This window comes from Colias philodice, chromosome 6 (genome assembly GCF_061535455.1).
Source record: "Colias philodice isolate Cphi_HAF_F1 chromosome 6, ilColPhil1 Martin Lab GWU primary, whole genome shotgun sequence".
NCBI lineage: Eukaryota > Metazoa > Arthropoda > Insecta > Lepidoptera > Pieridae > Colias > Colias philodice.
Window position 1 is genome coordinate 8,665,616 of NC_143091.1, and position 14,298 is coordinate 8,679,913.

At 34.3% G+C, this 14,298-nt stretch overlaps 1 protein-coding gene across 1 annotated transcript; it reads right to left on the reverse strand.

Annotated features, from left to right (window-relative positions):
* Positions 1-452: 452 nt before the first annotated feature.
* On the reverse strand, positions 453-12,552 carry LOC149487899 (pancreatic lipase-related protein 2-like). Its single transcript, XM_089696605.1, has 7 exons — positions 12,202-12,552; positions 5,582-5,732; positions 5,281-5,429; positions 4,772-5,017; positions 4,295-4,483; positions 2,019-2,184; positions 453-841 (listed from the first exon to the last, which is right to left on the reverse strand). The coding sequence occupies exons 1-7, from the start codon at positions 12,230-12,232 to the stop codon at positions 775-777; spliced, it is 999 nt and encodes a 332-aa protein (XP_089552731.1). The 5' UTR covers positions 12,233-12,552; the 3' UTR covers positions 453-774.
* Between the last annotated feature and the right edge of the window lie 1,746 nt (positions 12,553-14,298).

The following is a 14,298-nucleotide window of genomic DNA, read 5'->3' on the forward strand; positions in this document are numbered from 1 at the left end:
TAAAGATTTTATTACAGTTCTGCTTATTCTCTCATCTTCAATCAACATTTTTCCAAGTATAAACTTATTGATTGCTTTCAGTGTAAAAATATCATTTCTGTGGGTGTATTTCAACTCCTACATATATTTATTTTCGTATTTAATTGAACTGCATTTGTGCAGCTTGCACCGCATCGTTCATGCACGTTTCAATGCGGCAGTTTATCCCACATTATTTCTTAGCCCCCGGTTGGTATTACAGGAAGTTCGCGAACAAGCACACGGGGAATACAAATTGTCTTCAAATTGTATACAACGCCCAACGCCAAACGATTGCCAGATATTTCCAGCTCCTTTAAAATTTATTCGTACCAACTTTCTGTCGAGCAACATTTTTAAATTTTGCTGCATAGACGAAGTGAATAAAACCAAGATAAAAACGAAATACATACATACTTTATTACAGTGTAATAAATCTTACTATCTATACCTATAATAAATTACATAGCTCTAAAATAATTTATTGCATACTTAACTAATTTAAATTACTTACAATTACTTACATCACAATAAATAGAATATTACAATAATAATTGAGCGTCTGGTTATTTCTACAATTTAAGTGCTGATGAAGGTTTAATCATCTAAATGAAAGCAGGCCACGTAAATTATTAAGTCGACCCGCGACCCATTTGCTGTCGCTACAGAATAAAAAATTTTAGCCTTGAATATAGTAGATGAAAATTTTATTTACAGTCAAAGTTGGCAATGGGATGAATTAATACTTTACGATTTTCACGGGATTGGTCGTATTGCGTAGGGGTGTTCTGCGTTCGTTTTGAGGTAGTAAATTCCATCTTTTCTGTAATAAATAAAAAAAAAGTTTAAATTGCAACATGTATAACTAATTAACTAGAGTATTTTTATTCATAACTTTTACTGATGACAAATTATTATCACTGGAAAAAACTAAACTAAACTCACTTTAATTCAGTGCCGTCTTTAGGATCAACGAGGCTATGGGCCAAGGTACTGGCTGGGGCCTATGTAAGGGATGGAAAATCCTTAAATTTTAACTTTATCATTTTTCAGTTTACAATAACGCAATAGGCTAAATCGTAACCCCGTCTCTTAACACCCCACATATGAGAGTTCAATATCAGTTTCTATTTTACCAAGTGTGTGATTTGATATTTTTCTTATTATGTTATAAAATTTGTTGTTGTATATCGAAAATTTTCAGAATTGTGGGGCCCCTGCCTACCTCGGGGCCTCGGGCCAGGGCCCTGCGGGCCCTGCCTTAAAGACGGCACTGCTTTAATTACCAAGTTTTGTTATAAATAATATACAAGATAGGTATCGCTAAGAATGTAGGATTCCACAGTCCTGATATAACATATCCAAACACGAAAATTTGGCCTTCACGACATTACCTAGTATGATTTTCACAATGATGGAAATCTTAAAGTTTAATAGAGATCCAACGTCCTTGGCTTTAAGATTTAAACAGTAGTTGTTAGCACCGTACAAACGGGTGTTCGTTGTATAATTAAACCTTATAGCAACGAAAGTTAACTGTTTATGAATAGTTAAAATTACTTCGACTGTTATTTGTGGCTGTTAAATGGAAATGTTGGGGTGTAAGTTTTGTGATCGCTTAGTATTTGGGCCAGTTTGTCGGTGTTTACTTCAAGTTTCGTGTTTCATATTACATTGGTAGGTCTTTTAATAAGGTAAATTTTGAAATGGTAATTAAAGTTTTTGATTAAAATTAAGATATAAACGACTACGGACGAATCGTTGCAACTGCCTGTGATTTATCACAGGTTCTATTTAACATAAACAAAAAAGATAAATATCTGACCAAATTCACCCCAAAATTAAATTATGCGCCACTGATGTTTAAAACATCTAATCAGTAATTACCATAAATACGCAACGTACCTGGCGACCGTGCACTCCAATCATAAATCACAAGAGGTGATTTTGACGTTACACTCAAACGAACACGTAACGTTAATGTAATTACTTTCACTCACCCGTAATGAATGTCGAAGCCGCCCATTATCAGAGTCTCGCCCGTGCCCTCACAGGAGCCTTGGTAATACAGCTCGTCGTAGTCCCGGCACCGCACCGCGGTAAACGGCACATCCGATATGATCGATTCCGCGAAGAACATATGAGCCCTGTTGTGGGCGCACAGTCCTGGGAATTTAGAGATCTGATAATGTTTTCGTACGGCCACTGAACTGTACCTACTCAATGAAGACTTTTCGGAGCGGTTGGGAATACTGATCAATTACTTTTTAATGTTAAGGTCTGTTTGAATTTTAAAAGAATCGTACACAGATGACGATAGTAGAATATGTTCTAAAAAATTATCAACAGGTTTTAATGCCCCAAAAGAGTTAGGATTTTGATACTTATACTTTATAGCATGGTTAATATTCTATCAACATTAAATAAACTTTGCGTAGATATATTTATCATACTTCATACTAAAATTTTATTCCAAATCCCAACATTTTGCATTGCGACGGCATTTGACAATAATCGTGAAGAATGCTCGCTGCTTATAGTCTACATGCAATAAGAAATTATTTATGACCACAAAGCATATATTATAACATTATCCTGGCAAGCTTTGTATCTGTACACAAAGGACACCCACATAATAGAGGGACATCGAATACTCTTATAAGTTATAACCCTTGCAACAATAATTCACGATTTATCTTAGTTGGATAAAACGATTGCCGATTCTCAATAAACTGGGCAGAGTAAAATACTATGATTTATGAAATAGAATTCAGTCTGGGAATATTTATGTTTATTTAGCTAAGTATATAATTTATTTGCTACTATTGCATGCTACATCTCTCGAATTTTCTTCACAAAGTTGACGCAGTTATTTTGGGTGTAAGTACCTACCTTGTCATATCCTTACATTTCAAAACTACATATTTTTATTTAAATAAATTTTTATTACAAAAAACATACCTATTGTGTAAAAAACACATCTCATAACAGCAATACAGAAAATATTACATTACAAAAGGAACAAACATTTATCTCTGCCACGCTTCGTGTAATTCAGTAAAAATATTTCAAAGGCATAGTTTAAATATCTTAATGTGTAAATAGCAGCCATTTTCGTTTTTATTTCCCGGCTCGTAAGACTTGAAAATGAAAGCAACAAGAATGCTTATAACGGCTATATTAAATGTTGAATACAGAATAACTTCCATTAAAATGTAGGTACATCTTGTTCTTAGTTGTGGAATGTAGTTTCCTATTTTATTTTCAGTAAGATAGACAGTCATAATTACGCAAATATTCGCAACAAATTTTCATCATTATCGATTATGTAAAAGTTTTCGACGAAGAAAATTTTAAAATGTTTTGCTCCCTGTCTTACAAAATATAGTTGGGGATGATTAGGTAATAAAATCCAAGTAATAAAGTACAAGGTAATGTTTATTATTTCCTGGCTTTCATTAAATAAGCAGCAAAGGGTAATAGCGGATAAATAAAAAAGATAAATAAAAATTTTATTAAGCTGTCAAATTAGTTCACTCTTATTTTCGTTCCTCTATTTGCCGTTTGGGAAAGATAAGTAGGATTTAATTTCCGTTCAAAATTCTATTAAAAGATATTCAGTAAATGGGACTTCCGGCACACTCGCTTGCCAAACAAAACACGTTTGTCTGTCTTTTTTTGGGCGCTTTCACTCATCTACATAAGTGATCGATTTCAGATTTCGACAAAAGATAGCTTATCGATAAAAAAGGCAAGACACAAGCGGCAAGATAGCAAAAAGTATACGACTTCTATAAAAAGTCGCAAGTTTTATAATATTTTTTTAAATATCTACCTATACAGCAGAAGTCTATCAATAGATATGTACTCGAATGTGCAATTTGTTGTATTTTAATTATTTTCTTTAAAACTAAATTAAGCTACTAAGTATTTGACTTTTCACAATTATTGTTGACTGTCAAAAATATTATCGACTTTTTATATTTTTTGGACCGTAATCTTTAGGTCTCGTCTGCGGTCTGACTAAATAAAAATTACCTACACATATCATTGGATTAAAAAAGACGGGTTGCACTCCGGGAGTGCCGGCAGAAGTGAAAACTTGATTATTAACGTTGAGCATGTTTGATATTTTGGAATGGTATCCGTCTTACGCTTTTTCGATCAGGTCACGTGTCCTGACGCGAGTTTAAGATTTTATACCCATTACAGAAAAAGTGCTCAACGCCGCTAAAGAAGTTTTCACTTCAAAAATAATTATTCTTTAATCACTCACCGCGGTAATCAATTCCGCAGCCGGGCTGGCGAGTGCCACCATTGGGGTAGAAGTCGATATGTCCGAGGGGGGACGCAAAGCCCAGATACCCGCCGCAAGTATGGATCACCTCCACGTGCCGCGCATCGTGCTTGTCGAGACGGGCGTCTTTATTACCCACCGTGAAGAGCGGTAAAGCTGGATCTAATCCTGAAATAAACATCGGAAAAGGATAGTGCCCACTGCGCTCGACTTTACCATTAGAAATACTACTAATTATTCATGAAATTATAAGCTTTTTTTATAATTCTTATACTTTCAAAATATGTACATTAGCTTTTATTTTGTATAAACTTAACCATAAAAAGCTTAAGATCGGTTATGTATCTATGGTATTGGTAATTATAATAAAAATAATCAATCTTATATTATTATCAAGCAAGCTCTACATTTTCTAGAAGTAGTAAAAATTATCCTGTAATAAAAATTATCAATTACCTGTAATTGTATCTATAGGGCCTTTACTGACATACGCGCCAGCAATTCCAACAACATGAGCACCCAGACTATGTCCTATAAGGTGTACGTCATCCATGGACACACCTTCGGTTATTAAAAAATTTAGGAACTGTGTGAGTACACGCCCGACCATGGCGACATTGTAACTCGCTAATATATAATTCACGTTCGCGGCATTGCCCCAATCCACAACAATTATGTTAATATCACTTACGTTAAGATAGGCTGAAAGCAATAAGAAAACGACTTAAAATAAGTAGCGCTCAAAATGAACTTTCTGCAATGTTATTTAGAGCTGAATGAAATAGTACCTTACTTTATATTTTAAAATGTTACTCTTTAAATTGCATTATCGTGTTTATGAAATTAATAAAGTTAATTAAATATCCACTAATTATTATCATGATCAACACAAACCAATCAATGACAAAAAGGAAAAGCGCCGATTTCCTATTTGTATATTCCGTTCATTGAATGCAAAATGTTACCTTCTTTGATAGATTCAGGCATAGGGCTGTCGCCGTGATTCAACCAACCGTGTGTCAATACTTTCACCTTGTTTTCGAAATTAAAATTCGAATTGCGTAATGAAGCCGAATCATTTGTTTTCAGAAGTTGATAATCAAAAGGATTCCGTCTGTGAACAAAAAGTAATTAATTAATTCCTATACGACTTAAATTTCTTGCTCCTAGCGCTGCCCAGGTTTATATTATACCTAATGTAAGATAAAACATTTTTTATCTTCTATTTTAGTAAAATTATAAATAGTCAAAAAGGATTATTCTCACCTAGTGAAGAGTCTGAACATAACATCCTGCTCATTCACCCACCCCCACCAAGTTCTTGTTTCGTTCACAGAAGGCACAGGAGCAAATGTTTGTAAGCTTGCATACCATACAGGATCGTACGGCACAGGGGCTTCCCATTGAATCGCCGTCGCTGAAAATTATACCATATTTTAAACATTAATAAATATATGAATGAAGACAAATTATAGAGTTAAAATCCTAATTAAAGCATTCAAGATAAATTGCCTACTCCTAAATTTTTATTCATGGATTTACTGTTCAATTTTTGTACGCACATAAATTACATTTTTGAAAGCATCAGTTTCCCGGGGAACGAGAGTACCTAAACAAATTTACAATTCCTAAAAACAAAACATAATTAACAAAACGTAGCAAATGTAGTTATAACTTCTAATTAAATGTTCAAATTATTTAAAGCGTTCACTAAACTTCCGAATTACAACTCATAACAAAGTTAACGGAACAAAGTATTCCAACTCAGTTACTAATAACGTTTTAAATTGCTTTTTGATATGATTATTTAAATGAAATAGCCGTGTAGATTTCTACGATGTGTCTTTTAAGGATTGATGTTTTTCATATAGGTAGGTAAATGCTGGCCGCGCGGTTTCACCCGCGGACGAACCCACGTGCAAAATCAAGTATGTCTATAGCTGATGTAAGTATTGTTCTGATGTAACCTATATTCCTGTAAAGTTTAATCTGAACCCATCCAGTAGTTTTTACGTGAAAGATTAACAAACATCCATCCATCGATACCTACTTACTATCAATAAACTGAAATTCGATTGTGTAATAAAATATTGAAAATTGTTTTCAAAGTTAACCAGATAAGAGACATGTATATTGTCTATAGTATATACAATATAGCTGAGTATACGTTGTGCATTGTTAATTTGAATTTGCTTAATGAAATCAATTTGAAAGTTGAATTCTGTAGGTGTATGTGGATGGAAATCACACTGAGTAACTGCATTTAACCAAACTAAGGTATAATACCTGCGTATAATAATAATTTTATATGAAGTTACCTAAGTACTGATTTATTGAATCTTTTATTATTTGCTCCGTATATTTAACTTGCAGTTTAATTTAACATAAACAGGAAAAAAAAAACATTAATTCAAAAAGTTTATAAAGTTTATTCGAGTGACCTGTACTTATGGAAAGTAAGAAAAACTTGAAAGTTGAACATCAAGTTAGTAACTAGAAGTAGCATGACGAGCAAGATTGTTTGCAGTTTGCACCCAGCAGGCTGCAGGATAAAACATGTTTGTTGATGAATATTAATTGAAGCCGATAATCCAATCGGCTATATGCAATCAGCGAAAGATAGAATTCCACGACTCTACGTGTTATAGAGCCGTATTTATAAGCTTTATAAATCACTATTGTACTGAATATTACTTTGCCTGTTTGTTGAATGTTCAAATATCAAGTAAAAAATTTTTTAATATTTGTATATCTTCTAAAATTTTCGAAGTTAATTTTGAGATTAATCTATACGTGGAAAGTCGAAACCATCCAACAATTCAACAAATATTTCTGTGGTTTTAATTTTTCTGTGTTTTATCAAAAAGTTCATTAATCATAACATATGCATATTTAGAAGTAGGTATGTAAGCAAAATATATTTTTATTGCACTCGTTAAAGAGGCTAGAAGGTCTCACAGCAATTTCCGGAACGGAAATTATTGCTTCAACTTTTAATCGTACGTATAGGTAGTATAACGAGAGCATAAGCGCACAATGCTTTAGAACTAAGGGTACTTATAGGGTACTTTGAAAAAAACTCGATCACACCTATGTCCTATATATGATGGGTACTTGCATTTAAAGATAATAAACGTGTAGAATTTATAGTAACTATTGTAAATAAGGTATTAGCTACATTGTTATCGTTCCTAATATCGAAAAGAATCGCAATAATAAAAAAATGTGTGCGTGTAATAGTGTACCTACGTCCTACACACGTAAGAAGTGAAACTTCTTTATGACCTTATTTTTCAAAAAATAATTTGCTATAAGTATGCAACTTTACAGAAATACGTCGAATCACGCGTGGTGGGGATAAGAAAAAGATGGCGCGTAACGGAAAAATGTCACGCGTAACAAAAAAATGTTACACTAAATTTTTTTCCAACCCCGATGAAGAAGTTTCACTTCAAAAATCGGCGTAAGTCCGAGTCGTAGTACAGCACCTATATGATAAAACTTTTGAAATATAACCATATAGAAATAAATATTGGATTTTCCAAATTCGTGATATCTAAGTACCTATCACCCGCGGATATATTCCGATATGCATACGTTACGTTATACGTAGTTAAGAGCCCCTTGTACTGAAAGTTTAGGCATTTTAGGCACTGAGATGGCTCGCGCCCGCGTTGCGCAGGAGCCGGCGCGGCATGAACTCCGGTGACCTATGAAGGCGGGCGATTATGCCACAGTATAAATAAATCAGTAGTTCGATTTTATTTGCTATCGTAGGAATGTTGTTGATAAATAAATTTACTACTTATCCTATACCATTAAACGAGCAATATTTGCATATTTATATATTTGTTTGTATATATACAGTGTGGAAATTTTCGATGTGCCCTGAATGGAAAGTACTTGAAATACTAGGGATAGCAAATTTTTCTGAAAGGAAACATTCCTTTTTCAAATTTTATTTTATTATTCAAATCGATAGAAACAATATAAAAGATAATTTATTGTTAATTTCTCGTAAAAATTTTTTGGTCTATTTTATACATACATTTAAAGTTTAAAATGAAACTTTCGTTCTGGATACATTAATTTATTTTCTTCTGAAAATATTGGTAATAATAATTAAAAGTAAAACAAATAAAAAAGGCAAAATAATAATTGAATATAAGTATGTAATAAGTAAGTTAGTGTATTCAACCAACTTAAAAAAGTGTGACTATTTTACAACAATTTGAATAATAATCAATTAATGATTTGTATTATTGTATACAATATCGAAGCTTTTTAAGAAATGTATAAAATACTTTTTTATGAATTATTAATTATTATCATACATCATAATATTATGTTACCGGCAATATATTAAACCCTTCTTAGTAAATGTATGTTATTCCGAGAAACGGTCGGAATGAAATAAATTATATTCGTCACATTACCTATGATATCTTTAAATCTGAACTTTTCCTAAGTAGCAAATGTGGGTGGTTTTTGGGCTAGCGATTAACCAATATGAGGTCAAAACTAAAATCCAAGATGGCGCCGACGAAAATTTGAAATGTTTTCGTCATGGGTGTCATTTTCAAAGAGTTGGAGTAGCTATTAATCAATATGAGGTCAAATCTAAAATCCAAAATGGCGCCGACGAAAATTTGACAAAATTTCGTCACGGGTGTCATTTTCAAAGAGTTGGAGTAGCTATTAATCAATATGAGGTCAAATCTAAAATCCAAAATGGCGCCGACGAAAATTTGACAAAATTTCGTCACAGGTGTCATTTTCATGGTTTTTGGGGTAGCTATAATTAACCAATATGAGGTCAAAACTAAAATCCAAGATGGTGTCGACGAAAATTTTACATCTTTACGGCATGAGTTTCATTTTCAAGGTTTTTGAGACAGCTATGTACAAATCCCCAATGTTACCGTCGATAATTTGGTAAGTATATTTTTCTTACAACCGTTTACATATTTTTCGAGCAGAATTCAGAAACCTTGAAAATGACACCCGTGACGAAAAGATGTAAAGTTTTCGTCCGCGCCATCTTGAATTTTAGTTTTGACCTCATATTGGTTAATAGCTACCCCAATAACCATGAAAATGACACCCATGACGAAAAGATGTAAAATTTTCGTCGGCGCCATCTTGGATTATAGTTTTGACTAGGGCATGCAGAACCGAGTCCGGTTCCAAGTTTCTGAAACCCGGTTCCAAATCGAGCTCAGAACCGGGTAGAACCGGGTTACCCGGTTCTTCGGAAAAAAATACGAAATTAAACAAAAGTAACTGTAAAAGTACCTGATGGGCCTTTTATTTTACGCGGCTTGTGTCTTATTTTATTAAATTAGTAAAGAAACAAAATTTCAATACTTCTCTTTATTTATCAGTCTTATAAAAGTACCTTGTTATCATAATATCACATATAAACTTAAACCTTATTTATTAATTGCAAACTGTAAAGCAAAAAACCGGCCAAGTGCGAGTCGGACTCGCGCTCCGAGGTCTCCGAACAAACCTATTTTTTATAATGTTGTAACTTAAAAATTTATGTTTCTAGCAATTTTTCGTTTACCTGTGTTATAAGACGTCACTTTTGCCAAATTTAAAGGCTCTGTGTTCATGAAAAGTACCCAGCTGTAGGTTTTGAGTCCCATGCGAACGTCGAAATTTGCGAAAATTTTCAGCATTTACGGCTGTATCTTTTGATGCGTTGGCTTTTGAGTTTGACTTTTTCACATAAAAGGGACCGAAGACTTGAGTATGTATTCGATATAAATTTCAGCTTGATACCAAAAACAAAAACATGACTGGATCATTAAATGAAACAGTAAAATCAACAGCTTTTCAAATTCACGACAAATATAATAAAAATATTTCTCTAGTCTAATTTTTGTCATTTTCGAAGCCTAATTTTTTTTTTTTTTTGGTAATACAACCGTAGGAAACTTATAGCATCTAAGGTTAGACAACCAATCAGAGCCACGCTTGAGGCATGGCACGAAAATTCGCGATGCACGTGAGTCTGACGTTGCCAGATACAATAAATTTGTTAAAATAATGCAGCAAAATATAAATAATACTTTATATTTTAATATTTTGTTCGGAACCGGGAGAACCGGGTTTCATACTATTCAGACCCGGTTCTCAAGATCATCAAAAAACCCGGGTTTACCCGGGTTTTTCGGAACCGGGTAAACCCGGGAGCATGCCCTAGTTTTGACCTCATATTCGTTAATTGCTACCCCAAGAACCATGAAAATGACACCCATGACGAAAAGATGTAAAATTTTCGTCGGCGCCATCTTGGATTTTAGTTTTGACCTCATATTGGTTAATAGCTACCCCAAAAACCATGAAAATGACACCCATGACGAAAAGATGTAAGATTTTCGTCGGCGCCATCTTGGATTATAGTTTTGACCTCATATTCGTTAATTGCTACCCCAAAAACCATGAAAATGACACCCATCACGAAAAAAGTCAAATTTTCGTCGGCGCCATCTTGGATTGTTGTTTCATAAAAATAATATTTGTCATACTCATTGAATACAGATCAACCAACATCATAATAGTCTTTCTACTAGTACTTCAAAACTTTGCCGCTATTCCTATTCAATAACCCATAAAAAAGAGGATCTCAGGCAAGGTAATTTTTAAAACATAATTTTAAATCACTACATAGTATAAAACAAAGTCGCTTTCACTGTCCCTATGTCCCTTTGTACGCTTAAATCTTTGAAACTACGCAACGGATTTTGATGCGGTTTTAATAGTTCTTTCGATTCCCGGTCGAAGAAAATGAATTTTTGAAAATCTTTGAATGCAGTTCTATTTCTTTTTAAAAATAAAGGATATTTGCTATCTCCAGTATTTCTAGTACTTTCACCCAGGGCCCATCGAAAATTTCCACACTGTATTTACAAACAAATATATTAATATGCAAATATTGTTCGTTTAATAGTATAGAATAAGAAGTTAATTTATATTTACAACAATAATCCTAGGATAACTAACAAAATCAAACTACTGATTTATTTATACCGTGACATGCTCGCCGTTTTACTCGCCGCTCGGTTCTAATACGCGAGCGGCGACTGCAACGTGGTCGGGAGCAAAACTAGCATAGGTCCTCCTTCGATGACGTCCGGCTGGACTCTGGCGGCACTGACGTGGTGCGCGCGAGTCGCATTTTACGTATTATATTTTATATAGAAAAAAATAAGGGCTAAATTAAAAATCTATCCAAAAATTTCCCTGTAAAACCTGATTAGTAAATGAAATGTCAAATTTTCATAAACATAGCGTTCCCCTAATTCTCATAAAACTGATTATGCTTTTAAAATCGATGTTACTTCTGATTTTTTTTTGATCGAGTCAAATGTTTAATATTGTGTTTTTATCCAAAAAAGTCACTAGATCAAACGTTTATCTGTGCTATATATTTTTTTAGGATTTTAAATATGATGATTTCTATCCAAAAACCATGATTTAGAAACATACATTTCGGAGCAGGGCCCCTTAATAAAAGTCCATCTACAGACATATTATTTTTTAACTTTTACTGTCTAAATTAACTCCTCAAAAATTTAAACTTTATTAAAAGGATCTATATGATATTATGATGTTATTATTGCATCAGTAAGACGCAATAATTATCGTTAGATCATACATTACAGAACAAATTAGGAATAAAAACCATTACCTCCTTATTTATAAAATGTAACGGACTTGATCTTCTGTCATAACTGATTAATAGATATCGAGTATAGTTACTTGAAATCATTCGAACGATTCATTATTAATTAAGACAAATATTAGTATCTCTATTTAAACTACTTTTTATGCGTTAACTATATATACATTTCAATAAACATAAAAAAATGACAAACCTGTGCAAATGAAACACATAAACAAAATCATCCCAGCTGTTATTCAACAACATAACATCACAAAATTCTTAGAGCTGACTTTCCACAAATAAATTAAGGTTTTCGAACTGAATAAAACGGTCATTTTGGAGGTAAATCTAATTCGTAGACCGACAGCCAGGCCTCCCACATTTTCACTGACTGGACGAGGTGGAGAATATAAATTTGCTTAGCGGTACATCGTGGATCATTACGATTCATAGAACGCACTGTTAACTTCTCCATCGATCATAATAATAATGCAGACTTGATTAAGTAGACCACGTATTGGAAAAATACGATGTCTGACGCTCAAGAGTGTGTTATACACAGATTAGGGCTTAGTTGGTGACTGGTGTTATACTGTATACATAATATTTCAATCATTTATTATGTAATTAATATGTGAAAGTAATGTAATTATGTAGTATTCAAAATAATGAGTACAAAATAGTTTTTCATATAGGTAATAGAAATCGTATCAATCGTGCAAAAATAAAAGACAATTATTTTGAGAAAATGTAATTTGTACCTACCTACTAGGTACACATATATTGAAATAATGTACTTACCTATCTCATACTCATACTGATTATTAGAAAATCTGCAAATATAAAAAAATTTGCGATAGAATACGTAATGTTTTAATATATACATATGTACCTAGTAGGTAATAATTCTCTTGCTCGGACTTCTTTCACAGATATATAGATTTGTACCTATTTACTGTATACATTTTTTTAAAACTTAAATGTGTTAAATTGAGCTTAAGTCCATAACTTTCGTTGTTGTTTTACTCGTCATCAACGATCGGTTAATAAGGTCCATTATTCTTAGAATTATTAAGTATGTACGCAAATGTCAAATCACCGTCTTTGTTATGATAATTTTTGTAACTTTGTGAACGCTTGTATTATTGTGAATAATTAGTTTATATTACATACCTAGTGGGAAGATATTATCGTCTAAGATACAGGCTCGGCCTAGTTTAGACGATAATGTCCATAGTTTTAAGTATTGTGTTTATATACATTGAGTGGAATACACAGTGTAATTGAAGGTATGGATAAATAAAGATTTTTATTATTTTATTATGTTTCTCATCTCCATAATACTCGGGTACCACCAGAAGGACAGTACCCGGATCTTTGGAAGGCTTACGTGGGAACACGGATCCAACACGCAGAGGCCCTTTCGAGAATTTTAATGTGTTGTGGGACACCAGCCGCAGCCTGCCCATGACTGCACTATAGAGATACAGCCCTAGGCAGTCCGCGGCCAATGTAGGACTATTGCAGGGTATGGAAATCTAATAACTGGGCTATGGATTGGGATGCTAGATGGACTGGTATTGGGGACTATGGGAAACTATGGCACCTGCCTTTCTACTAAAAGAAAGTAAAAATATGTTGGCAGGTGGTGACTCGCCCTCTCACTGTATGGGCCCCCGAAATAAGTCGCTGCAATAGTGCGACAAGGGGGCAACATATTGTGAGCAGCTAAGGGTGGAGAGGCGTCCCTGGACTTTAAACTACGATCACGCGCTCCCTGAGGGTCCAGCATCACGTGCCCACTCGCCACTTACGCTTCGCATCCACCTTTCGAGCTAAAAGCTCTCGCGACTCCACTCTGGCCGGCCGGTTAAGGCAAGCCAGAGGGGGTCCTGTCCTCGTCAGGCTTCACTCTGACCGGCCGGTGAAGGCAAGCCGGAGATGAAGACAGGGGCCTCCCCCGGGAGCACTCGGTTCCCGCGGGGTCGCTACTCCCCGACATTCCGCCACAAGGTGTCCTGCGGGTTGACTGATTGCACGGGTGGAATATCTGTTGTCACGTAGACAACAGACATTCCAACCGTGGGCGATGGGGTCGTCACATCCCTACGCCCTTTTATTTTATTTATTATTATTATTTAGTATTTACACAAAATATATACCTACTTACGCGCCAACACGAAGTTAATTCCAAATTCCAAGCCGAAATTTGAATCCGCAGTCGAACATGCCTATGCAGACTATCAGTAGCCCAGTAGGTGATTGCAAGCAATCGGTGCGTTAGGGAAACAAACATACCAGTTACGTA

Coding starts and splice junctions, on each gene's coding strand:
- LOC149487899 (XM_089696605.1), bottom strand. CDS start 12,232: ATGATTTTGTTTATGTGTTTCATTTGCACAG. Junction 5,430..5,581: donor ATGTTCAGACTCTTCACTAG/GTGAGAATAATC, acceptor TTTTGTTCACAG/ACGGAATCCTTTTGATTATC. Junction 842..2,018: donor GGCTTCGACATTCATTACGG/GTGAGTGAAAGT, acceptor TATTTATTACAG/AAAAGATGGAATTTACTACC.